The sequence below is a fragment of the Muscardinus avellanarius genome (genome assembly GCF_963383645.1).
Source record: "Muscardinus avellanarius genome assembly, chromosome: 6".
NCBI classification, from domain to species: domain Eukaryota; kingdom Metazoa; phylum Chordata; class Mammalia; order Rodentia; family Gliridae; genus Muscardinus; species Muscardinus avellanarius.
In genome coordinates this window covers 13,141,952-13,169,643 of record NC_137791.1, presented here as the reverse complement: position 1 = coordinate 13,169,643, position 27,692 = coordinate 13,141,952, and the positions used below count along the sequence as shown (strand labels likewise).

At 47.9% G+C, this 27,692-nt stretch overlaps 2 protein-coding genes across 2 annotated transcripts in view; one reads left to right on the top strand and one right to left on the bottom strand.

Annotated features, from left to right (window-relative positions):
* The window catches only part of MAML3 (mastermind like transcriptional coactivator 3), a gene marked incomplete at both ends in the record, with an annotated part of 458,992 nt that extends 457,856 nt beyond the window's left edge, over positions 1 to 1,136 (top strand). Inside the window, one exon of the mRNA XM_080696980.1 lies at positions 139 to 1,136. Coding sequence (XP_080553106.1) covers positions 139 to 1,136 — 998 coding nt within the window. The remainder of the gene's footprint in view (positions 1 to 138) is intronic.
* Positions 1,137 to 2,761: 1,625 nt separating this feature from the next.
* MGST2 (microsomal glutathione S-transferase 2) lies at positions 2,762 to 26,808 on the bottom strand (the record flags this gene model as incomplete). Its single annotated transcript, XM_080697149.1, has 5 exons — positions 2,762 to 2,996; positions 8,188 to 8,269; positions 8,870 to 8,940; positions 24,164 to 24,263; positions 26,751 to 26,808. 5 exons carry the CDS (start codon positions 26,806 to 26,808, stop codon positions 2,762 to 2,764), a joined length of 546 nt encoding a protein of 181 aa, XP_080553275.1.
* Positions 26,809 to 27,692: the final 884 nt, after the last annotated feature.

Here is a 27,692-nt window from a genome sequence, read left to right as displayed (position 1 = left end):
TACAAGCGTGCGCCACCACGCCCGGCCTAGAATAAGTTCTTTTTATGTGGAGGAACTTTGTCATTCCCAGAGAAAAGTCCAGTAACGCATCCCCATACTGCTTATGGAAAGTTAGTGTGTATCCTCTCTTCCCTGTAGGCTCGCCGCAGGACATGGCAGCCGTGAGGAGCCAGGCGGCCCTGCAGAGCATGCGAACGTCTCGGATGATGGCCCAGAATGCAGGCATGATGGGCATGGGTCCCTCCCAGAACCCAGGGACAATGGGCACGGCGGCCCAGTCGGAGATGGGCTTGGCCCCGTACAGCAGCACGCCGACCAGCCAGCCAGGAATGTACAACATGAGCACAGGGATGGCCCAAATGTTGCAGCACTCAAACCAAAGTGGTATGAGCATGGCGCACGGCCAGGCCCCAGCGCCCCGGCAGCCCGCCTCGGGCCAGGCGGTGGGGATGGTGAGTGGCTTTGGCCAGAGCATGCTGGTGAACTCAGCCCTTACCCAGCAGCACCAGCAGATGAAAGGACCGGTGGGCCAGGCCTTGCCCAGGCCCCAAGCCCCGCCAAGACTGCAGAGCATCATGGGAAGTGTCCAACCAGGAGCCCAGAGCTGGCAGCAGAGGGGTTTGCAGGGCTTGCCCGGGGGGACTAGTGGAGAGCTGGGGCCTTTCAACAATGGCACCAGCTACCCGCTGCCAGCCGGTCAGCCCAGACTCACCAAGCAGCACTTCCCACAGGGACTGAGCCAGTCGGTGGTGGACGCTAACACGGGCGCGGCGAGAACCCTCAACCCGGCTGCCATGGGTCGGCCGATGATAGCACAGCTCTCGGGGCAGCAAGGCACCGGCCAGGCGAGGCCCATGGTCATGTCCGGCCTGAGCCAGGGCGTGCCCGGCATGCCTGCATTCAGCCAACCCCCGGCACAGCAGCAGATGCCCGGTGGAAGCTTTACTGCAAGCAGCCAGAGCCAGGCCTACGAGCGGAACCCCCCTCAGGACATGCCATACAATTACGGTGGGGACGGCGCCGGGGCTTCCTTCCCGGGCCTCGCGGACAGTGCGGACCTGGTGGACTCCATCATCAAAGGCGGGCCAGGGGATGAGTGGATGCAGGAAATCGATGAATTATTTGGCAACCCCTAGTCAGAAGGGGTCCTGAGAGCCACAGCCGACTTGGAGAACGCTCACCAAGGAAGAAGGGAACAGGATGTCGACTCATCCTTGCTTTTTGTTTTTTTTTTGACCCACGTAAACTGAGCAAAACTGCAGCTGGCTGGCAGCGGAAGATCCAGGTGTCAACCCGCAGCCCCGCGGGGGCCTCGGTGCACCTGGTTTTCACACACAGCGATGGAGATAAGCGAGATGTCTGCGCAAAACACCTGCCGCGCAAGAGGGAAGACGCGAGGGCTGGCGGGCAAGAGGAAGGATGGTGCAGCTCCCGGGCTCCGTGCCGGCTGCGATCCACGGATAGGTTGCCCGACCCGCAAGAGCTGCTGCAGGCTGGAGGGACCACGGCCTGGAGACACGAGATACCAGGGAGAGTCACACAGAGGCTGCTGGCTGGGGCACAGGTCACGTGCACAAGTCTAAAGCACCCTGAACTCGGGTGGAAAAAGAGGGGTGCTTCCAGACGTGCTCCCGTATTGGGAAGGTGAGCCTACCCAAGAAGACCATTACGAAGAAACCAATAGGCCTGACTCCTCCTGCCCACAAAGACCCTCAGACCAGCTGAGCTCCAGAAGGGTCCACAGGTAGTCCTAGTGACAAGCAGTCCTTGGTGGCTGGCACTCCAGGTTTAGCTGGGGTCCCCGTACAAGAAGATACTGCCAGATGGTTGTCATTTGCCTCAGGCGACCAGGGGGTGGAGAGACCCCTGCTGGATTCTATGGGTCTGCGAGCCTGGCGCCTTCCTCTCCCCCCAAACCCCTCCTCCATTCCTCATCGTCTCCACCCCAGCCTGCCTTTACTTCTCCATATAGACTGTCCAAGAAGAAGTGGAGCTTTGGGGCAGTCACAGTGAATGCAAGAAGCAGCCGGGCATGGTGGTACACACCTATAATCCAGTCCCTGGGAGACTGAGACAGGAGGATTGCTGGTCCGAGGTCAGCCTCAGCAATTTAGCAAGGCTCTCAGCAACTTGGCGAGACTCTTTTTCAAAATCAGAAGTGCCGGGGGTGTGGCTCGGAGGTAGAATACCCCTGGGTGCAATCCCCAGTCCCCTCCCCACCAAAATAAATATATATATATATGAAAAACTTAGACGATGCCTAAAGCGAAGACAACACTGGCATTTCTTTCTGCAACATGTGTAGAGTTGAATGGATGTCGCTCAGAACGGAGTGCGCCACGCGGATGCTCCCTGTGGACGCATCCACTACTTCTCAGGTCCCCGGGGAGGAGTGGCCTGGAGCGCGCCGGCTCTGGCTCCTATGGCGACACTCTCAAATCAGCCTTGTTCATTCATCATCAGAAAGATAAAACCCCAGAGATGGAGCAGAGTAATCCATAGCTCCGCCTTACAGACCGGGGTGATACAGGGCAGAGGAGGTGGTTCTAAGGGCAGCGTGATCCGCTTAGAAGCTCTGTACTGCTCTCCAGGTAATGCCCTGACATCCGGCCCTAGTGGAGTCTGCGGGAAGGAGTCCACGGCCTCCTGTCACCAAGCTTGTCCCTTGGTCTTTGCCTCCTCTCTTGGTGCCACGTGGAGGCCATGAGGCATGGGGGGATTGCACCTTCCTCCTGCCCCCAGGCGAGCTCAGCATGGAAGCTTATCTGACGAAGCTCACCACCACGGAAGACCAGGGCCACAGCAGCCCCAAGACAGCCCAGAGCAGGCGACCCAGGAAAGGCAGCCCAAGGGCGGAGGAGAGGCGGTGGACAGTGGCACGGCCCTGCGGTTGCTCTCGTGGCCAGGGCAGGAGGTGAGGCCAGAGGGACCAGGCCCACGGCTCTGTGCCCTCTCGGAAGAGGCTGTCCTGAGCTCCCTGCTGGGGAGGGCTGCTACTGGGAATATGAATGGGAAAAGATGAAAACCAAAAACGAAAAAGTAAACATATGAGAAGACACAGAATACATAATGATTACTCTTTCCTGCAGAGTTCAGGAAATAAATCTCTAAGCAATGTTATGACACTGGAGGTGGCCAGAGGAGAGAGAGGGGATTCATAGGCTCCTCAAAGCTTCTTCCGAGGGCTCAGTCCTGGGACCAACTCATAGAGAGGTAGATTTTAATATGGTTGTTTTGTTTTGTTTTTACTACGGTGCTGATGTATATGTAATGTCTAAAAAAATGTTATTTGTACATAAGTTTTTACAATACTGCAGATATCACTGGGTCTACTATCTGTAAAAAATATATACATATAAATATATATATACTGTTTGTTTAAAATAGAGTATTTTTATTTCACTCCTTAACTCGCCATCACAGCAGCGGTATTGCACTCCAGAGGAAATCTGATCACTCATTTGTACTGTATGACCTACGACAACCTGCTCCATTTGATTCAGATTTTTCTAGTTTTCTGTTTTTACTTTGTACATCGAGCATTGCTTATTTCCTTTCCAGAAATGTACAGAACTCTGAAATGTAGAGATAAAGTTGATGTTGACATACCACTTTTAAAGAAAAAAAAAATAAATGATCATTATCTGAATCAACCCAAAAGTAGAATTCATTTTAGGCTCTTCAATGGACCACCCACGCTAATTAAGCAGACAGAGCATTTCGGGGTTTTCACTGCTTAACGGTAGTTCTTTTCTCAAAATTTCGGTGTCATTATTTAAACATCTATTTAACAGTAAACATCAGTCACCCCTGGCCTTTTTATTTGTGTGTGTGTGTGTGTGTGTGTGTGTGTGTGTGTGTGTGTTGCTGTGTATTGAACCCAGAAACATTCTACCTCTGACCTAAACCCCTAGACCACCTATTTTATTTTTTATTTTGAAAAAACACAGTCTTGCTCATGAGAGTCTCACTACTTACAAAGGCTGTACTCAAACCTGTGATCCTCCTGTCTCAGTACTAGGATTACAAGCCTGAGCCACCACTCTGGGCCTATCCCCAGCCTTTTTTTTTTTTTTTTTTTTTTTCGGTACTGGGGATTGAACCCAGGGGCATTCTACCTCCCAGCTATACCCTCAGCCCTGTTTTTTATTTTTATTTTTTTATTTTTTTTATTTTATTTATTTATTTATTTATTTTTAGGTGGTACTGGGGTTTCTGGAAGCCCTTCTACCTCCGGGCTACACTCCCAGACCTATTTTTACATTTTATATTTGGAAACAGGGTCTCCTAAGCCAGTGCGCGCAGCTGGCTTCGAACCTGCGCGATCCTCCTGTCTCTGCCTCCCAAGCGCGGGGATTACAAGTGTGCGCCACTACGCCCGGCTTTTTATTCTTTATTTTTTAAACAGGTTCTCACTGAGTTGCAATGGGCCTAAGTAGCTGAGGCTGTCCGTGAACCACGATCTTCCTCCTGTCTCAACCTCCCAAATGCTGGGATTACAAGCGTGTGCCACCACGCCCAGCTTATTCCCCCCACCTCAGCCTTTTTAATGAAACTTTCTGAATGTGCCAGAGTGCTCTGAGGGGTGTAGCAAATAGAATACTCATGCTACTTTTCAATGGACATACTGAGGTCCATTTGCAGATTTGGTACCACAGCAATTCAATTTCCACCTGTTCTTTCAGAGGCCTCAGAAAATGGACACTAATAATTTTGTGGAGCCAGACATGGAGGCGCACACATGTAATCCCAGTACTTGGGAGGATCGCAGGTTCGCAGCCAGCCTCAGCCACTTAGTGAGGCCCTTTGCAACTCAGTGAGATGCTGTTTCAAAATAAAGACTAAAAATATTGGGCTGGGGGTGTAGCTCAGAGGTAGGATGTCCCTGGGTTCCATCCCCAGTACCTCAAAAAAAAAAAATGGATTAAGAAGCCAGGGCGTGGTGGTGGACACTTGTAATCCCAGTACTTGGGAGGCTGAGACAGGAAGATCACAGGTTCAAAGCCAACCTTGGCCACTTAGCAAGGCTCTCAGCAACCTAGTGAGACCATTTCCAAATAAGAAACAAAATCGGGCTAGGGGTGTAGCTTGAAGGTAGAACGCCTCTGGGTTCAACCCCTAGTGCCACAAAAATAATGGATCAAGAAAACACAAGAATTTTAGGATACACAAACCAAGAAAAAAGAAGTAGCTGGCCCTACCCGTGGTGGGCTGGGGTTCCAGACTGGATGGCAAAGACCACCATGAGGAAAGTGGCACACGCTCGTGTAATCCCCGCGCTTGGGAGGCTGAGACAGGAGGATCGCACAGGTTCAAAGCCAGCCTCAGCTACTTAGTGAGGCCCTCCGCAACTTAGTGAGAGCCTGTTTCAAAAGAAACAATAAAGTATAGGACTGAGGGTATAGCTCCGAAATAGAAAGCCCCTGGATTCAGTCCCCAGTGCCGAAAAAAAAAGAAAAAGAACGAAAAATACCTATATGCTTTTCAACCAGACTTAATCACTAATACTTTGCCATAAATGTTTCATGTTCTTTTAAAGAACCATTTCACAGTAAGTTATGCACACCCAAGCACTTTGCCCTCTCAGTAATCAACACAAAGCTCCAAAGAGGACATTCTCCTCCCTAGCCACAATCGCATTACCACACCTAATAACAATCCACGCTCATTCCCAATAGCGTCTAATTTTCCCTATTCAGATCGTCTCAGTAAGCTCCCCCATGCTTTCAATAGCTGGTTTTCTCTAATATAGATTTGCTCAAGAACCTCACACTGCCTTTTGGGTTTATGCCTTGTAAGACCCAAGAAAGTAAAGTTCTTCTCCATCCCTTTTCCCATGACATTGACTTTTTTCAGTAATGAAGATGATTTCTAAAAATAAAATTTTTCAGGTTACTAGCACACCAAAAATGTAGGTAAAAGTGTCAAGCCAATCAGAAACGCATCTCCTTGGCCAATGTGCTTGTTCCCTGACGCAAAGTCTATCTAGTAGGAGTTAAATTCATCAGGAGGGCCAGGTGTGGCGGCGCACACTTGTAATCCCAGTTCTTGGGAGTCTGAGACAGGAGAATCACAGGTTGGAAGCCTCAGCTATTTAGGCAGACTCTTGGCAACTTAGTGAGACCCTGTTTCCAAATAAAGTATAAAACAGGTCTGGGAGTATAGCCCGGAGGTAGAAAAGCCCCTGGGTTCCACCCCCAGTAGCACAAAAAATAATAAATAATAAATAACATAGGTCTGGGGGTGTAGCTCAGAAGTAGAATGACCCTGAGTTCAATCCTTAGTACCACCAAAAAGAAAAAAAAATGATCAAGAGGCTGCCCAGTAACAGTAGAATTTGAACCAAGAAAACAAACTTTATGGTAATATTTTCGTAGGTTTTACGCTACAGCCCTTGGCAGAATCCTCTTTCTCTTCCCAGGAGCAAGAATCTTCACTTAGCACCAGTCCCAGGGTGGTTCTTTACAATGACTTTTTTTTTTTGTCTATACTGAGGATATTGAATTCAAGGACATTCTACCTCCAAGCTACACCCCCAGCCCTATTTTGTATTATTTATTTATTTATTTATTTATTTATTTATTTATTTTGGTGGTACTGGGGTTCCTGGAAGTCCTTCTACCTCCAGGCTACACTCCCAGACCTATTTTTTACATTTTTATTTGGAAACAGAGTCTCCTAAGCCAGCGCGCACGGCTGGCTTCGAACCTGCGCGATTCTCCTGCCTCCACCTCCCAAGCGCGGGGATTATAAGCGTGCGCCACCACGCCCGGCCTGTATTCTTTATTTTGAAACCGGGTCTTACTGAGTTAGCTGAGGCTGTCCAGGAACCGTGATCCTCCTGTCTCAGCCTCCCGAAGGCTAGGATTGCAAGCATGCGCCACCACGCCCGGCTTGTTGTGCACTCTTGGCCGATGGCTCTCTTCTCTGCTTGCCTGGCTCCCCACTAGGGCCTTCCATTGCTGTCCAGCAACCAGTGCAGGAGGCTCAGCTGCCCGAGCAGCATCTGCTGGAACTCACCACGGGGATGGAAGTGGTCTCAAACAGACTGCATCCGTGATCCCCAGATCAGGCTGCACTGTACCCAGAGAAACAGTCATAACCTCAACATGCACCTCTAAAACCAGAGCGCAACACACCAGTGATGCGAATGGACCCAGCCCAGCAGATTCAGCTGTGAGACAGTATTCTCTAAAGGATGTGTTTCCAGAAAGCTATGGTGGGCACGCTTGTAATCCCAGCATTCAGGAGGCTGAGACGGGAGGATCACAGTCCGTGGACAGACTCAGCTGCTTAGTGAGGCCCTTTGTGGCTCAGTGAGAGCCTGCTGCAAAATCAAAAGAATAAAAAACAGGGCTGGGATTGTAGCTCGGTAGCTCAGAGGTAAAATGCCCTCGGGCTCCATCCCCAGTACCCCAAAAATTAATTAATTAATTAAAATAATAAATAATAAAGTTTAACCCATGAAACCATGCTTGTAATCTCGGTACTTGGGAGGCTAAGACAGGAGAATCACAGGTTTACAGCCAGCCTCAACAATTGAGGGAGGCTGTCTACAACTTAGCGAGATTCTGTCTCAAAATAAACTGGAGTGTAGCTCGGAGGTAGAATGCCCTTAGTATCAAAAGAAAAAATGACACCATGTAAAATGTTTTATTAGTAGTAGTAGTATTTAACAAATGGCATAATGGTACCTTCAGAGTGTAAAAGGGAAAGGAAGGAGTTAGGCCTGTCATCACAGTTTCCTGGCAAGGTGGATGCCCAGGTATTCATCCAGAAAGATGTTTGCGGTCCCCAGGGCGGCTAAGATACCCAACAAGCCCAAGCTCCCCAGACGCAGCTGGAAGCCACCGACCCTGCAGGGAAGACAGAGAGAGAAGTAACCATCCGAGCCACAGGCGGGGCAGTTGTTCCTCGGAGCACTAGAGGACAATCAAGGCCGGGCAGGATTCTTTTCCTGATAACTCTCTAGAAGCACTGCAAAATGGTTGCAAGGACTGAGAGTCCACACACAGGGCGTAGTTTTATACCTGCGGCTCCCGGCTCACACCTAATCAAGGCCCAAGAGACTTGGCACTTCTGGGTCACTCCTACCCCCAGTGCCTCTCAGCGCTCGGCCCAGGAGATCAATCGAGGCTTCATCCCACCGCATCTTGCATAAACCCACCATGATCGGCTTCTGTTTACCTTTTTTCAGCAGCCTCTGAATATCCCTGGAAGTATTTGTGACTGGCATAAATGTACGCCAGACCCAGACAAGCAGCCGTCCCTGTGGGAGGGAAAAAAGAAAGAGGTACAGAATATGTCGCAGTCTCTTAAATAAGAGGTACAGGATAGGATAGCAGTCTCTTAAAATAAGATGTGGAGATTGAAAAAAAATTATAAAATATATATTTGACAAAATGCTTGCATCTAGAGTATAGAGAGAAAAGTCCCAATTTAATAATAAAAGAAAAAATATATTTTTTGCAGTACTGGAGATTGAATCCAGGGGCATTCTACGTCCAAGCTACACCCCAGCCCTATTTGTGTGTGTGTGTGTGTGGCCCTGGGGATTGAACCCACAGATATTCTACCTCTGAGCTAAACCCCGAGCCCAGTTTTGTTTTTTATTTGGAAACAGTCTAAGTTGCAGAGGGCCTCGCTAAGTTGTCACGGCTGTCTTCAAACCTGTGATCCTCCTATTTCAGTCTCCCAAGTACTGGGATTACAACTGAGCGCCACCACACCCGGCTGTCTTTTTTGTTTTGTTTTGTTTTGTTTTGTTTTTTTGTTTTGTTTTGCCTATCTCTTCCTTAATTATTTTTAAACACTATAATGGTGACCAGATTCATCATTAGAACAGAATCCACTTGTATTTTATGATTACCTTGGTTGAAATACAATCCAGCCATCCACAATGTAACCAAGAATACCGCATAAAACTCCACACAGTTTTGTCTGCACGAGAAAAATAAAAACATGGGTTAGTGTGCATTAATTCACTGGTTTTTTTTAGTCAGGACATAAAAGCCTATTTTACCAGAAATAATAGCTGAGTGTGGTGGCGCACGCCTATAATCCCAGTTCTTGGGAGGCTGAGACAGGAGGATCGCAGGTTCAAGTCTCAGCAGCTTAGCAAGACCCTGTTCCAAAATAAAAAATAAGCCGGGTGTGGTGGTACACACCTGTAATCCCAGTACTTGGGAGACTGAGACAGGAGGATCGCAAGTTCACGGCCAGCCTCTGCTACTTAGTGAGGCCCTCTGCAACTCAATGAGACCTTGTTTCAAAATATAGAATAAAAAATAGGGCAGGGGGTGTAGCTTGGAGATAGAATGCCCCTGGGTTCAATACCCATTACTGCATAAATAAATAAATAAATAAATAAATAAATAAATAAATAATAAACCAATAAATAATTTAAAAAGGCTAGGAGTGTAACTTAAAAGTTAAGTCTCCAGTACCACAAAGAGAGAGAGAGAGAGAGAGAGAGAGAGAGAGAGAGAGAGAGAGAGAGAGAGAGAGGCTGGCTGGCTACATAAAGAACTTAAATGATCCTTCCAGGTAGAATGAGCTTTTCAAGGTGAGCCTCAAACATCATGGAGCCCCAGGGCAGGGCCAGGAATCATTCTACTACATGCCTATTTTCTGTTAGCCTCCTGCGCCCAGAGGGCGTTCTGTGTCTTATGTACAGAGCCCAGGAGGTTACTCAATTCATACTAAACTGATTTCTCCTCAAAAACTCCCTCACGTTCATGGCCTTGCACCCAAGTGACTCAGAACATTCAAAGATGGTCTTTCAATAATTCCCCTAAAAAATTCTGAAGTAAAGCCGGGCGTGGTGGCGCACGCTTGTAATCCCAGCTTTCCGGAGGCTGAGACCTGGAGGATCGCGGTTCACAGACAGCCTCAGCTACTTAGTGAGGCCCTCTGCAACTCAGTGAGACCCGGTTTCAAAATAAAGAATAAAAAATAGGGCAGGGTACGTTGCCCGGAAGTCGAATGCCCCTGGGTTCCACCTCCAGACCCACACACACACACACACACACACAAAAAAAAAAAAAATCTGAAGTCAATGGAGGAACATATTTAATTCCTATTTTATAGGAAAAGAAACTAAGGGCTGAGAGCCCAGACTGACTGATGCACTGCAGCGAATTAAAAGCAGTGGCCCCCAGGGCGTGGTGATGCACGCTTGCAATCCCAGCATCTGGGAGGCTGAGACCGGAGGATCGCAGGTCAGAGTCAGCCTCAGCAACAGAAGGAGGATCTGGGCGACCTGGTGAGACCCGGTTTCAAGATAAAAAGTAAAATAGGGCTGGGGTATAGCTTAGAGGTAGAATGTTCCTGGGTTCGAGCCCCACTACCAAAAACAACAAAACACTGACGTTCTCATATTCTAATACTCAGAAAAGCACCCCAGATTGTTCTCACTGCTGTCTTCCCTCCTTGGCATAATTTTGCTTCTGATGGGATGTCTTTTTAAGTTTATAAGTAGCTGGGATGGGTTAAGTGAAAAGATATTTTATAAATTTGTATACTCAAGAATAATTGCAGCCACCTAAAAAATAAACAGCTCCCCAACGTTTCCTTTTCCTCAGCTAAATCCATACAACTGTTTTCTGGGACGCACAAGAGGGGCTAGCGGAGGAATGTTTTTGTCCTTCCAGACTTCTTGGCGTTTGACAGGATCCTTTATAGAAACGTAACACAACTGTCCCATTATTCATCGGGTTTTACAATGCACCTTAAATTAATCTATATCGTAAGAACTGTCTCTTATGTCTCATGTCAACATATTTCATTCAAAATAGCTATGAATGCAACGTAGTTAAGAGCCTGTTTCATAATACATTTTTAAACAATAGGGCTGAGGGTGTAGCTCAAAGATCAAATGCCCTGGGTTCAATCCCCAGTTCCACAAAAAGAGGAAAAACAAAACTATGAATGATATTTTTAAGTACCTTCAAAAACATCCCATGTTACCATTCTTAAAAATGCTTCGGGGGAATCGGGGAAGTGCTGAATGAGTGGTGTGTGTATATACGCCTCTGCCGTCTTGTACTCCATTAAGATGTACGACTGCAGCAGCCGGGCGTGACGCACGCTTGTAATCCTAGCATTTGGGAGGCTCAGACAGGAGGATCATGGTTCAAGGCCAGCCTCAGTTACTTAGTGAGGTCCCTTGTCACTCAGTGAGACCCTGTTTCAAAATAAAGAATAAAAAATAGGGCTGGGGTTGTAGCTTGGGTAGAATGCCCCTGAGTTACATCCCCAGTACTGCAAAAAAAAAAAAAAAAAAGTATGACTCCGATGCACCAATAAAAAATAAATAAATAAACAAACTATTTCAAGATTTGTCTTTACAGTGACCTAATTGCCTATCATGGCATTTGGAGGGCAGAGAGATAATACCATAGATAAGGCTTAGCCAAGGCCAAACTGCTGGGCAGGGGTGGCGCCTGGGGCCTGGGGCCTGCAGGACGCCTGTCGCCATGGATGATACATAGATGCACCTCTGCGGTTCTTACCTGAGACCGGAAGGAGAGGTTTGGTCAAGAAAGAGGAAAGAAGTAAAACCAGAGAGGATGGCGGGGGCTGCCCTCGCCCAAGCCAAGGAACTAGCTTCACACCTTAATGGAGGCCAGAAAGAAGTGGATGGATGTTCTTCATGGAACACTTGGTGAGTGGAAGACATTCCAGAACCAGGGACCCTTCTGCGGCAGCACGGTGCAGCCTCGCCCTTGAATCGCTTGCAGAGGGGCTGAGTACCTGGGAACGGTCCCCTGACTCCGCAGAGTGCCAGGGTGATGGGAAGGGGGTGCTGAGACGCTGCCGGGGGAGAGGGAGGGTCAGCAGCCCGTTAGATGCAGGCCAGGAGGTGATTGTAACTGCATTTGCCCTCATACTGGGCAAAACCCAGAGTCCCAGGGCCCCTTCTCTCTCTCTCTCTCTCTCTCTCTCTCTCTCTCTCTCTCTCTCTCTCTCTCTCTCTCTCTGACATTTCCCTCTGCCAAGAAATGGGTCCCTTTGTCCTGCAAGCAGCCAGCCCCTGGGGGACTCACAGACCTCCTGTCCTCGCTGGCTTGTTATCCTTTCCTCGTGGTCCCTCTTTGGCTGGCCACCTGGAGCCCTCATCCCCAGGGATGTGGCTCTGGTGGCCCCTCTACCATCTTCCAGAGGCTGACAATACTTTCCCACCGCCCAGTTGGTGGCCCTGGCGCTGGCTGCTGGTCCTTTCCGCTGCCCAGCTGGTGACAGTACCAGATAGACATCAGCCTTCTAACACCTGCATCCCACTCTACCTGATCACCACTCCCGGCCATGGGATCAGCCCCTTTCCTCGCCAGTACTCAGAGCCCGCTCCCAAGCCCTGCACCATGATGCCATGTTGAGATGCTTCACACCCCAGGACAACTCCGTCTGAGGAGGCTGTACCAGGAGAGAGGGCATCACAGACGGATTCACTCAGCGAGACCAGAGACTGACAACGCCTTAACAGACCTATCAGCGCCTAATTATGGCTTCATTGACAGGAAAACCATCGTGGAGAACATTGACAGCCGCCTCTCGGTGGCAAAGGCAGGCATGTCCTACGCTCGTGTTGCAGGGGATCCGCAGGAGGGGTTCCCAACCGGAATACCAAACCGCTCGCGGCGTCTGAGTCGTGTGGTCACAGAAGGTCCAGGGGATCGTGGCCATTGATGGACCGTCCTCGCCCCAGCAACGGGAAACGAGCCGTTATCTGTTTTGTTGCTACAGCAACAATCCTGTGGTCCTGACACACAGCAGTCCCCACGGAAAAATCATAGGGAAACTTACTCTCTGTCACAAGCAGATGTCTCCCCGGGCCTTAAAGACCATGCAGGGGACAGTAACAGAGAGGGCTCTGCGGGGAGGACATCGGGGGCGTGCCCCGAGCAAGCGAGCTGTGCAGTTCATGCAGACCAGGCGTGTTTACGTCCTTCCACACTGTCAGAATTCACTGCAATGAATTCACAAGCTATATCATTTTCTTCCATTCACCAAGTGAACACTCGTGGTTCACTTGGTGTTGTGACCGAGGCAATCACAGTTCCAATTTTAATTTCTTATGTGTATTTATTTATTCGTGTATTTATTTTGGTGCTGGGGATTGAACCCAGGGGCATTCTAACACTGAGCTATACCCCTAATCTTTTATTTTTTATTTTCAAACAAGGCCTCCCTCACTAAATTCCTGAGGCTGGCATTTAAACTGCGATCCACCTGTCTCAGCCTCCCAAGTATTGGGATTATAGGCTTGAGCCACCCCCACACCAGGCCCAATCTAAATTTCTAAGATATGTAACAGTCGAGTCTCACATCCTACCACAGTCGATGTATATAAAATAAAGGATGAGGAGACCTACAGGATGTGCTCCAAGACAAAGGCCAAAAGCAGAGAGAGTGCAGCCCAGACCAGGGTCAGATAAGGGTTTCAACAAACCCGTTCAGGTCATCAGAGTTGTCAGGGACAGGGCTGGGGCCGAGGGCAGCTTCAGAACATCAGCCTCGAGTTGGCCAGAAGTCATCACTGTGGACGGGAGTATCCGCTCAGGGCAGAAACCCCTGGACAACACGCGGTGCTTCCCTGTGGTGATTTCCCAGGCAGCTGCTTGTCAGGTAACAGGTGACCAGGGGACAGGCCAGTGAGCTGCCCTGTCTTGTGAGTCTTAGATGAGGCAGTCCTGTGTCTGATGAAATTGGTATGCAACTGGTTTTTCAGATACGGTCTGAGATACCCACGTGTCTGGGCGCTGCTGATTTCACTTGATAAATTGGCACGCGCGAGTTATTCATTAACTGTGCCTTCTGGTTGTGCTAGACAGATGGTGGCTGTTTACTTGGACAGACAGTGTGCTGAGTCATTTTCCCTCAGCACCTGACTCAAAATGGAGTCCCTCGGGGCAGACTGCAGTGTAAAATGGAGTCGCTCGGTGTCCGTACATCATGGGTAGCGCAGGGCAGGACACTCGCTCTCCACAGGGAGTCACCGTCCTGGTTTGCGTGGGACAGAGGAGCTTTCCAGAATGTGGGACTCCATGTTTTAAAACCAGGACAATCCCGGGTAAATTGTCCCAGTTTGTCTTGGAACAGAGTGGCTCTTTGGGGACATGGAACTTTAATTTCTAAAACTGGAAAAGTCTCAGAAAAAAATGAAAAAGTTGGTCACACTAAGGGAGAGTCAGGTAGAGACTGAGATTGACCAGATAAAGTAGCTGAAGTCTTTTCCTCCAGCTCCCTGGGAACTCAGAGCCAGAGTCCCATCTGGGTGCCTGATTACCTTTCTGCACCCACAGGCTGAAAAAGACTCTGAGGACCTTCTGAGGAAGGAAGCTGGAGCCTCTGGGGCCAGGTACAAGGTGATCCACTAGGGCTCTCCCACAGAGGATCAGACGAGGGCAAGACAGGAGCCTTCATGTGTCAAACCACTAAGAACTTGGGACATTCAGCTGGAAAAGAATGTTGTACACATTGTCAGACATGCAAAATACAAATTGAATGATTCACACCTGTAATCCCAGTACTAGGGAGGCTGGGACAGGAGAATCACAGGTTCAAGGACAGCCTCAGCAACCGTGTCAAAATAAAAAACTAAAATTGGGCCGGGCGTGGTGGCGCGCGCTTGTCATCCCCGCGCTTGGGAGGCGGAGACAGGAGGATCGCGCTGGTTCGAGGCCAGCCGCGCTGGCTTAGGAGACCCTGTTTCCAAATAAAAATATAAAAAATAGGTCTGGGAGTGTAGCCCGGAGGTAGACGGGCTTCCAGGAACCCCAGTACCAAAAAAAAAAAAAGATTGGGCCGGGCATGGGGGCGCACATTTGTAATGTCAGTACTTGGGAGACTGAGGTTCACAGGCACCCTCGGCAATTTGTGAGGCCCTCTGCAACTTTGTGAGACCCTGTTTCAAAGTAAAGAATAAAAAATTGGGCTAGGAGTAATGCTCAGAGGTAGAATGTCCATGGGTTCAATCCCCAATACTATTTTTAAAAAAAAGTAAAATACAAGTAGGCCTCTGGTTTGGAGGTAGAAAATCCCTAGGTTCAATCCGCAGTAACACACACACACACACACACACACACACACACACACACACGCACATACTCACATACACGCGCACACACACGCACACACTCACGCACACACTCACACACACGTACACACTCACGCACACACTCACGCACACACTCACACACATACACACACACACGCACACAAAATGAGATTTCAAGAATATATATTAATAGAAGCTCCGATATTTTCCTCACCCTCTCAGTGGGTTACTTAGTATGTCCCTTTGCTGTGAAGGAAACACTTGGCCTAAAACATTTCTAAATATTTCTTCCGCCTGATAGGTTTCTAATGAACACATATGAAACTTAACTCGCAACAACCTTATTTAGAAAATCTGAAAAATACATTCTCCAAAGGGAAAAGTTGATGAGCCCTAGAACAGGCCTTATACCTGATGTCTTTTAAAAAATAAAAATCGAGCCAGACATGGCAGTGACAACTGTAATCTCAGTACTTGGGAGGCTGAGATAGGAGGATGAAAGATTCAAGGCCAGCCTCAGCAACTTGGTGAGACTCTCGGCAACCTTTCAAGACCTTGTTTTAAAATAAAAAAGGACCATAGCCAAACAATGGAACCAGCCAAGATGTCCATCAGCAGATGAATGGATTACAAAACTGTGGGATATGGACACAATGGAATGTTACTCAGCCATTAAAAAAAAAACTCAGATACATCATTTTCAGGGAAATGGATGGAACTGGAGGACATTATGCTAAGTGAGATTAGTCAGTCACAAAAAAATAAGAAATCAGATGCTTTCCCTAATATGTGAGAGTTAGGGAGAATTGGTTCATAGGAGGAACTCTAGATGAAAAAGGAAATCCCATAGAGGAGCAAACAAGACAACCTAAAGGAGGAGAAAGGAGGGGGGAAGAGGAAATTCTCTAAAACACACAATGTATTTAAACATATCGAAGTCAACCACTAAGCCAAGCAAGGGAGGGAGGGATGGGGAGGGAATGGGGTGGGAATTGGGTAGGGGTTAAATCAGTGATGTGTACATGTTTGTACACACAAGTTTTTTACCACAATATGATGTATGAATATAATGCACCAATAAAAAAAGAAAAAATAATAATAAAAGCCCCAAAAAATTAAAATAAAAAGGGCCGTTTCCAAATAAATAAAATAAAATCGGGCTGAGGTATAGCTTGAAGGTAGAATGCCCCTTGGTCAATCCTCAGTATCAAAAAATAAAATAAATAAAAAATAAAAACTGATGAGGAATTAAAAGGCAGTTTTCCCAAGGTTTGCCTCTTTCTCTGCAATTTTTCCTCTCTCCTCTTTTTCTGCTGGCTCATTCTGAAGCAGCAAATCAGCCGCTGCATGTGCCGGGGCCTGCCTGCACTGCGCCCAGGTAACAGGTCCTGGCCTGTGGACTTTGTCCCAGGAAGTCTTCTGGATTACCACACCGCCCCAGGGTCAGAGCAACAGGCAAATGCTGTCAGGGACCGGGGATGAAAAAGAGGTTCCAGAGTTCATCTCTGAATAAGGACAGGTTACGATCTAAATTGCTCCGGTGGGGTAACTCCCGGTGAGTCAGCACGGGGCAGTAGCCGCTGGTTGGCGGGGAGGTTGCGAGTCTAACCACCACTCAGGATGGAGTGAGACTCGTGGCTCCTCCACAGTCCAGCTGCCCCTCGTCCCCTGATTACCAGGAAAATCACCCAGCTCGTGCGACAGGTCCCAGGAGGAGTTCGTGGAAGATGCGCAAGTTGGAAAAATGAGTCCCCGAGAGTCATTATCGCCTTGGGGATCTCTATGCAACTCAGTGGAAAAGGGCATTCAGTGTGTCCAGCTAATGTCCAGGATGGTGAGCGCTTGTAAGAAAAGCAGGGATGTATGCTCATTCTCTCTCTTGCTTCTTTTACACTTAAAGTTAATGGCCCACGCTGGGCACGGTGGCACACGCCTGTAATCCCTGCACTTGGGAGGCTGAGACAGGAGGATCACACAGGTTGCAAGCCAGCCTCAGCTACTTAGTGAGGCTCTCAGCAACTTAGTGAGACCCTGTTTCCAAATAAAATATAAAATAGGTCTGGGAGTATAGCCCGGAGGTAGAAAAGCCTCTGGTTCTACTCCCAATACCACACACACACACAAAAAGTTAATGGCCCACGCTACCAAGATCCTAAAGTTGCACAAATCTGAAAAATCACTATCAATGTGGATTTTCCTTTTCTCCATCATTTTTAGGCACACATTAAGACCACTAGATTCAATTTCTAAAATTTCAGGGTTAGAATTTGAAATGACTATAAAAAAAATTAATGAAATGATGAAATCCAAAATTACGGTCGAGCCAGAAGAGGCCAACATTCCTAAAGCATCAAGATTCACATGACATATATTTCAATTGCAACAAGATCAGTCTACTACTTGGAGCTACTTTTTAAATTTTTAGAAAAGCCTTTCACCTAAAGGAATCAGGGCAGTTGAATTCAACAAGATAGAAAGTCCTAAGTTCAGGAATAATGTCAAGGAATGGTCCCAGGGAAGTTAAAGTGGCTGTGGGCACCGTGAGGTCTGACTGGAGCTTGAAAGCGAAGGACCCCAGAGATGGCGGAAAAGTAAAAAGAAACGCCTCTAGACATCCCCCGTCCCCAGCCTCATAAATTTACCTGCTCTGGCCGAGTATCGAGCCCACCAATCAGGGACAAACACGACTGCTTAGCTCTCCACCCAAATTAACTCCCATAAAAAGCCCCTTGTCTGTAAGGAAGGGGCCCCTGACACTCCTGGGCTCTCTCTCCCGGTCAGTTGCCTCCTCCCAGATTTTATCCCAGGATAAAATTTGCTCCTACTGTCGAGCAGTGCTCTCTTGGACCCTCATATTTTCTGACAGTTACTGATCTCATGATTTAAATTAATAAATAAATAAAGGTCTCCTAAACCAGGCATGGTGGCTCACGCTTATAACCCCAGCATTTGGGAGGCTGAGACAGAGGATCGCGATTCACGGCCAGCCCCAGCTACTTAGGCCCTCTGCAACTTAGTGAGACCCTGTTTCAAAATAAAGAATAAAAGCCGGGCGTGGTGGCGCACGCTTGTAATCCCAGCGCTTGGGAGGCTGAGACAGGAGGAGCTTCACAGGTTCCAAGCCAGCCTCAGCTACTTAGGGAGGCTCTCAGCAACTTAGTGAGACCCTGTTTCCAAATAAAGTATAAAATAGGTCTGGGAGTATAGCCCGGAGGTAGAAAGCCCGTGGGTTCCACCCCCAGTACCAACAAAAAAATAAAATAAAATAAGATAAAAAATTAAAAAGGGGGGGCAGAGGATGTAGCTCATTGGTAGAATGCCCCCTGAGTTCCATCCTCAGGACTACCAAAAAAAAAAAAAAAAAAAAAAAAGTCTCCTGGCAAAGGGGTGCCAAGCTCTGGAAGACCGTCTTCTCTGAGGCCTCTCCCCATGGGAAGGGAGGAGGGGTTAGAACTTGGACTCTGGTGGAGGAGGCCTGGGCTGGTGACTCAGATGCCTCCACAGCAGCCATCTCCTCTTGTCCAACAAGCACCCATTTGCCCTCGGTGCCCCTCGGACATGAAGCAACTCCTTCAGTGATACTCAGGGGCACCAGATGTGATCGCAAAGCGGTCAGCTTCTACTGAGAGTGAAAACTAGTCCTAACTTTGGGCTTGTGGGTGGTGTTGAAACAAACGCAACCAGAGAAAAGAGCAGGGGAGAGGTAGTGCTTCCATGAAAGTCAAGGCCCTAGAGCTTTATGGGAGCTGGAGGGACTCAACGCTTTGGTCCCTGAGAGCCAGATAGGAAGGGACCTTCCTTCTCCCAGGGCTGGGAGAACACAGGGGCCCACTACGGAGAAAAGCATAGGGTGCTGTGCAGACTGCAGAAGGAACATCATCCCTAAGGGACTTCAACCCCAACCACCTCAGAGAAAGCCTAAATGGCGTCACCAGTGATCCCTGTAATCTAACCTGGCCAGGTTTATCCTAGACCTTAGAGGACCTCGACTAGCACAGCAGAAAAGCCAAGAACTTCAAAGAAGGGGTGGGGCCGTCCGCACTCAGCCTTCCCGGAGACACCGGCACTATTCTGTAACCCCCGCCTGCTTCGCGGAGATTATACAAACCAAACACTTCTCGCGGAGGAACTAGGTTTGTACACTTCTCTTATAAATAGCAGCTTAAGAGAAATATTTGGAAAAGGTGTCCAGTTTTATTTCTAGGACGAAAAGGACTACAGAGATAGAGCAGTAACTTGAAAGTAAATCAAATGTGTGGAAACTGCGAAAACGAAAATAGAACCAAGAAGTGGCCGGGGATTGAGCCTGCTGGAAGCCCGTTAGCTCCCAACAAGGGTCCTGAGATTCTGGAAGATGAGTGAGAAGATCTAAAGTTCCCTCCCGCGGGGGTTTTTATAAATAGCACAGTGGCTCCCAAACTCGTGCATTAACCTAGCACCGTCCAAGGTTTAACCTCTCTGCGTATCACTGAGTGGTTTTACTGTGAATCAACTTTTTTTTTTAAGCTTAAATGAGGAAAAAAGAAATTTTAGTGACATCTACCAGAAATAAGAAGTACTGCTTTCCTAAATGAAGGAAATAAATAAAGGATAAGGATAAATAAATGAAGGATAAGTTTGAAATCCCATAAACCAAAAGGCTCCTACAGCTGGAAGAAGATGCTCTTGCCTGCCCAGGACCCTGAGCAGAGACCTCCGTCGAAGAGGAAATGAACGTGTGTTCAGGGTGTCAAGAACATACGGCGGCGACATCCTGTTACCATGGCTGATTGGACCCATGCTTCTCTCTTTTCACTCCAGAAGCCTCAGTAAAATGCTGGTAAAAGAATAAAAGATAGCCAGGCACGGTGACATCACTTACAACCCCAGTACTCGGGAGGCCGAGACAGGCTTCTCCTCGGTTCCAGGCTAACCTTAGCAACTTAGCAAGACCCTTGGCAGCCTAGACAGACTATGTTTCAGAAAAAAAGGGGGGGAGACTGAGGGTATATTTCAGAGCTAGAATGCCCCTGGATTCAATCCCCAGTACCACAGAAAAATAAATAAAATAAAAATAAAAATAAAAGAGAGCCGGGTGTGGTGGCACATGCTTGTAATCCCCGTGCTTGGGAGGCGGAGACAGGAGGATCGTGGTTCGAGGACAGCCTCAGCTACTTAGTGAGGCCCTTTACAACTCAGTGAGACCCTGTTTCAAAATAAAGAATAAAAAATAGGGCTGGGGTTGTAGCTCGGAGGTAGAATGCCCCTGGGTTCCACCCCTAGTACTGCAAATAAATAATAGAGAAAGAAAAAGATGAATGAAAGAAAGAAAGAGAGAAAGAAAGAAGTGATAATAATTTAATATTATCATTTGCACATACAGCAACCAAGAGTCACTGGAGGCTTCAATGCAGTCTCTCTCTCTCTCTCTCTCTCTCTCTCTCTCTCTCTCTCTCTCCCTCTCTCTCTCCCCCTCCCTCTTTGTCTTTCTCTGTCTCTGCAAGCTCACAGTCCAACTCCCTCACTGCAAGCCCTTGCTTACGTGCTACCCCCTCAGCAGGGCCAACATTGACCACCCTGTTTCAAATTACAACCCATTCCAGGACCTCTCGTGATAAATACACTCCTTTTTCTTTTCTTTTTTCTTAGCAGGTCTCTCCCTCTAACATATATTTTCTTATAATTTTATCTGCTCTTTTTGTGTGTGTGCGGCACTGAGGCTGCAACCGAGGGGTATTCTACCATCGGGCTATACCCCCAGCCCTCTTTTTCATTCTTTATTTTGAAATAGGGTCTTATTAAGTTGTAAAGGGCCTCACTAAGTAGCTGAGCCTGGCCACAGACCTGTGATCCTCCTGTCTCAGTCTCCCAAATGCTGTTATAAGTGTGCACCATCACACCCAGCTTATTCCTTATTTTTAAACAGGTCTCATTAAGTTTCAGAGGGCCTCACTAGATAGCTGAGCCTGGTTGTGAACCTGCGATCCTCCTGTCTCATTCTCCCAAGTACTGGGATTACGAGTGTGCGTCACCACACCCGGCTCATTATTTATTTTTAATCTTTCTCAGCTATAAGGTAAACCCCAAACAGGCAAGGACGTCCGTCTGATTTGCTCACCAATATAGGCCAGGCTTCAGTATAGAAAGAGGCTCAATAAATATTTAATGGATGTTTTTATTTAATGACCAAAATAAAAGTCAAGCAGAGCATGGAGGCACACCTATAATCCCAGTACTTGGGAGGCAGAGACAGGAGGATGGAGGTGCATGGCCAGCCTCAGCAACTTAGCAGGACTCTCAGAAACTTAGTGAGACCCTGTTTCAAAATTGAATCCAAATGCCAGGCATGGTGGCGCACGCTTGTAATCCCCGCTGCTTGGGAGGCGGAGACAGGAGGATCGCGCTGGTTCGAAGCCAGCTGCGCTGGCTTAAGAGACCCTGTTTCCAAAAATAAAAAAGTATAAAATAGGTCTGAGAGTGTAGCCCAGAGGTAGAAGGGCTTCCAGGAACCCCAGTACCACCAAAAAAAAAAAAAATTGAATCCAAGAGGTCATAAAAAGTCTGCATAGCCAGGCATGGTGGCGCACACCTGTAATCCCAGTCCTTGGAGGCGGAGACAGAAGCCTTGCAGGTTTGAGGCCAGCCTCAGCAACTTAGTGATACTCTTAACATCCTAGTGAGACTCTGTTTCAAAATAAAAAATAAAATAGGGGCCGGGTGTGGTAGTGCACGCTTGTAATCCCAGTACTTGGGAGGCTGAGACAGGAAGATCGCAGGTTCACGGCCAGCCTGTGAGGCCCTCCGCAATTTAGTGAAAACTGTTTCAAAATAAAGAATGAAAAATAGGGCTGGGGGCAGAGCTCAGAGATAGAATGTCCTGGGTTCCATCCCTAGTACCACAAAAAAATAAAAATAAAATAGGGCTCGATATAAAGGCCCCTGGTTTCAATCCTCAGAAAAGAAAAGAAAAGGATGAAGAACCCTCCACAGTCCAATCATTATTAAAGAAAGGAAATCCCATAGTTCAAAACTTTTTTCACAAGACAAACCTCAGGTCCAGATAGTTTTAAGCCACATTTTACACCAGCTTTAAATCTCACTAAAATTATCTGAGAAAATAGAAAACTATGACCTTCTGCTTTATCTGAAATTAGCATTCTCTTGATATCAAAATGATATGGTAAGGACAGGACAAGAAGGAGAAGTATGGGCCGACCCCACTCATGATACAAAGAAAAACCTCTAAATATTAACGGGAAGAATGCAGCCGGGTTTATTTTATTTTATTTTATTTTTGGTGGAACTGGGGTTCCTGGAAGCCCTTCTACTTCCAGGATACACTACCAGACCTATTTTTACATTTTTATTTGGAAACAGGGTCTCCTAAGCCAGCGCGCGCGGCTGGCTTCGAATCTGCGCGATCCTCCTGTCTCTGCCTCCCAAGCGAGGGGATTACAAGCGTGCGCCACCACGCCCGGCTGCAGCAGGGTTTAAATAGTGATACATGTATTTATTTGTTTGTTTGTTTGTTTGTTTGTTTGTTTATTTGCAGTACTGGGGATAGAACCCAGGGGCATTCTACCTTTGAGCCACACCCCCAGCCCTATTTTTTATTCTTTATTTTGTTTTTTGTTTTTTGTGGGGTTTTTTTGGTGGTACTGGAGTTCCTGGAAGCCCTTCTACCTCCGGGATACACTCCCACGGGCTACACTCCCAGACCTATTTTTTAACTTTTTATTTGGAAACAGGGTCTCTTAAGCCAGCGCGCGGCTGGCTCCGAACCAGTGTGATCCTCCTGTTTCCGCCTCCCAAGCACGGGGATTACAAGCGTGCGCCACCACGCCCGGCTTATTCTTTATTTTGAAACAGGGTCTCACTGAGTTGCAGAGGGCCGCACTGAGCAGCCTAGGCTGGCCGTGAACCGCCACCCTCCCGTCTCAACCTCCTGGATGCTGGGATGACAAGGTGCACCACCACGGCCGGCTTCATGTAATGTTTTTTAAAGAACTTAGACTGGAGACAAGCATATAAGGGGTCAGAGCATCCTGCAGCGGCGCACGCAGGGTGATCACGGTCATGCCGTGGGGCTCGGAGAAGAGAGTATGGGCTGAGGCGAAATTCAGCAAATCCGCGCCCTGGAAAGTTTCTCGTTCTCCTCTGTTGCTGATTTTAGGGAAAGATTCGTGGAGAAATGGACAGAGGGTGCACTGATCTACCTCTGTTCTGCAGTAGAGAGGGGACAGTAAAGACAGAAGAGAGAAAATGACAGAATAGTTGATTCAACTTGAGTCTTCTGCACTCTCGGGAGACCAGAGGGGAGTTTTTGCCCAAGTTGCTTGCCTTGAGCGACGTACAAGTTCCTCCTAAATTTCCACTGTTTGGGTTTATTTCAGTGAATGTGAAATAAAGCTGGGTAGAGACTCCGTGCACCCGACACGTCAAGCTTCATGGACCAGGAGGAGGGTTTTAGGAAGAGTGGTTTTTATTGCCAGTGAACTCAGGGCTTCTCCATAACTCTTTCCCCTAGTCAGAAATTCTGTGTCTAAAACCGGGCGTGGTGGCGCACACTTGTAATCCCCGCGCTTGGGAGGCTGAGACAGGAGGATCGCACAGGTTCGAAGCCAGCCTCAGCTACTTAGTGAGGCTCTCAGCAACTTAGTGAGACCCTGTTTCCAAATAGAGAATAAAAAATATGGCTGGGCTGTAGAATGGCCCCTGAGTTCCATCCCCAGTACCTCAAAAAAAAAAGGAAGGAAGGAAGGAAGAAAGAAAGAAGAAAGGAAAGAAGGGAGGAAGGGAGGGAAGGAAGGAAGGGGAGGAAGGAAGGAAGGAAAGAAAAAAAGAAGGAAGGAAGGAAGGAAGGAAGGAAGGAAGGAGAGGAAGGAAGGAAGGAAGGAAGAAGAAAGGAAAGAAGGGAGGGAGGGAGGGAAGGAAGGAAGGAAGGGGAGGAAGGAAGGAAGGAAAGAAAAAAAGAAAGGAAGGAAGGAAGGAGGAAGGAAGGAAGGAGAAAGGAAGGAAGGAAGGAAGGAAGGAAGGAAGGAAGGAAGGAAGGAAGGAAGGAGAAAGGAAGGAAGGAAGGAATGCTGTGTCTCTGGCGGCCCTGGAGGGTGGAGACACATTACTTACTGTGCACGAAAGATTCTCTCAAACTCCAGCGGCCCAGTGACCGCGGGGGGCGCGACCTTACATTTCAATCTCTTTGCTCCAACCCGCAAAGCAAAATAACCTGCAAGCAAAGGAGAGGTGCTCTTCAAAGCCGTGGCGCATCCTTAGCCATCAGTGGAATGCAGATCTGAACCGCAGTTAAACGGTGTGCGCCTACCGGAATGACTAAAATTAAAGCAACAGGTCATGCCAGTGCTAAAACTCAGCCAAGTGAGGACGTGCAGAGGGACCCGACCCAGGGACGTGCGCCTGTGCAGGCATCACCCGGATCCCACTGTGATGGAGACTACGCACCGTGAAAGCCATGGCCTTTCCTGTCATCACTTAACAAAGCTGATTTCAAGATGGAATAAAAAGCCGGGCTGGTGGCGCACGCTTGTCATCCCCGCGCTTGGGAGGCGGAGACAGGAGGATCGCGCAGGTTCGAAGCCAGCCGCGCGCGCTGGCTTAGGAGACCCTGTTTCCAAATAAAAATGTAAAAATAGGTCTGGGAGTGTAGCCCGGAGGTAGAAGGGCTTCCAGGAACCCCAGTACCACCAAAAAAAAAAAAAAAAAAAAAGGAATAAAAAGCCCGCATAGAGCCAGATAGAGCCAGGAGTGGTGGCGTACACTTGTAATCCCGGCATTTGGAAGTCTGAGATGGAAGTATCACGGTTCGAGGACAGCCTCGGCTATTACTTAGCGAGGCCCTTTGGAACTCAGTGAGACCCTGTTTCAAAATAAAGAATAAAAAATAGGGCTTGGGGTGTAGCTCGAAGGTAGAATGCCCCGGGGTCCCATCCCCAGTACCGAAAAAAGTAAAAAAAAGCCCGCATAGCCAGGCCTGGGGGAGAGGGGTGGTACATGCCTGTTTCTCAGTCCTTGAGAGGCTGAGACAGGAGTCTCTCAGGTTCAAGGCCAGCCTCAGCAACTTAGCAAGACTCTTAGAAATTTAATGAGACCCTGTTTCAAAATTTAAAAATAAAATATGGCTGGAAGTAGAATGCCGCTGGGTTTATTCTCTAGTATGGGATATAACAAACTTTCAAATAATGCTTACTGCTGGTGAGAATATAAAATGGCACAACCACTTTGAAAAACAATTTGGAAGGAATTTTTATTCTGTGTTTTGTTTTGTTTTGCTTTGTTTTCGGTACTGGGGATGGAACCCCGAGGCATTCTACCTGCGAGCTACACCCTAGCCCTATTTTTTATTTTGAAACAGGGTCTCACTGAGTTGCAGAGGGCCTCACTAAGTAGCTGAGGTTCCGCCTCCCGAATGCTGGGATTACAAGCGTGTGTCACACCTGGCTGGAAGGAATTTTTAAATTAGATGAACATCACAACCAAATGATTCAGTTATTCCACTCGTATTTTCCCAAGATAAATAAATGTATATGTCTGTATAAAGAATAGTATACAAGCCAAGTAGAGGGGCACATACCTATAATCCCACTGCTTAGAAAGCCGAGACAGGAGGATTACAGGTTCAAGGCCAGCTAAGCAACTTAGTGAGGCTCTGTTTCAAAATAAAAAAAAATAAAAAGGGCTGAGATGTATCTCAGAGGTAGAATGCCCCTGGACTCAATCCTCAGTACCAAATAAATACACAAATAAACAAATATATATGTGTCCTTCATTTAAAAAAAAAAAAAGCACTTGTGTTGAGATTCCTCCTACCGCACCCTCCCAAGCATCGGAGGTAAACCTGTACACACTGTGGGTGGGCCTGCTCCCCACCATGAACCAGGCAAATGCATCTCCACTGGAGAAAAAAAAAAAACTTAATTTAACCAAGCAATGGGGATATTGAGTAATCCTAGTAGGAAAGTATTTTTAATATTTATAATTAATTACTTAATCTAAAGCTCATTTCTCAGCAGGATATTTTTAACTTGATAATCATACCTGCCATAGACAGTTTACTTAAGAAAACACATTAATTAAAAGATAAGGTTTCAAGAAATCCCAACCAAGATAAGAAGCAGAAACAATAATACTTTTGAAACACTCTTAGTATTTATACTCCTTGCAAGTGAGCACACTTTTTTTTTTTTTTTTTTTTTGGTATTAGGGATTGAACGCAGGCACAGTCTACCTCTTAACTACACTCCTAGTACTTTTTGCTCTTTTTTTTTTTTTTGAAACAGGGTCTCACCGAGTTGCTGAGGCTAGCCTCCAATGTGCACACCTCCCGTCTCAGCCTCCCAAGTCCTAGGATTATAGGCATATACCACCTTGATGAGCTCACTGCTAAGTGGGCACACTTCTAATGCTCATTTGAACTAGACTGTGGGTTGTGACCACAGATGATGCAGAGTCACTGGGCCCTGAGGCTCATGACATCCCTGTTAGAAGATGTAACCGCTGTCATGTTCCCTGTCTTTCTCTGTGGGTCCCAGGAAGGGAGGCAGCAGACGGCCCTGAGCAGAGTTCTGCTGAGACCCTGGACCACTAGCGAGTACACCGGCCTCTCTCCCTCCCATTTCTCATATGCGTGCACGCGCGCACGCGCACACACACACACACACACACACACACACACACACACACACCCTGTGATTCTTACTTTGCTGAAAGGCAGAGAGAACAGAGACAACAGCCAGCAGGATTGTACTCCCCGCCATCTTTCCCACAGACGTTCTGTTTCACTCTTTGCAAGAAGTGAGGTCTGTTCAGAGGCGCTCTGGGGCTCTGCGAGGCTGGCTGGCCTTCCTTCCTGCTCTCCTTATAAGGTCAATAGAGCTGGGGACCGGAATGGGAAAGGCGGGTTCAGCCTGCTGAGTAACCTTTGCACTGGACCCACGCCCGGCTGGCAGACAATGGCTGGGGCTGCCAGCCTCGGATCTGATCCGTATCTGGCCCCAAAAAGCTCCCTGGACTTGCCCTAAATCCTAAAATCTGCCTCCTGGCCAGTGGCAGGGTGGCGGCTCGCATTATGGGAGTAGCCCTCCGGCAGCAGGGCATCTCTGCCTATTCCCCAGCTCTTTGGACCCCTTGACTCCCCCACACATCTTGCCAGACCTCCTAACCTCTTGTGGGAAAAGCAGGAAGGCAGCCTGTCCTTAATCCCAAATAGAATACCCCTGGGTTCAATCCCTCCTTGTCTCCACCTATTTTAACCATATTCGCCCAGTAAACAGCAGACTCGGGACTTGAACCCAGGTCTAGCAGATCCCAACTATGCCCTCTCCATCCCCTGCCCCACTCTGCCTCCCACCAGAACCTGGCCTCTGCACCTGAGATTGTGGATTCAAGGAAACACACCCTTACAGGCACCAGGGACTGCCAAGACTGATGTACAGATAACTCAGGGTGCTCAGGGTGCCTGCTGCTTGCTTGCTTTTGTTTACAGCACTGGAGATTGAACCCAGAGGTATTCTACCGCTGAGCTACACCCCCAGCCCTATTTTTTATTATTTATTTTAAAACGGGGTCTCACTAAGTTGCAGAGGGCCTCACTAAGTAGCTGAGGCTGTTTGTAAACCTGCGATCCTCCTGTCTCAGCCTC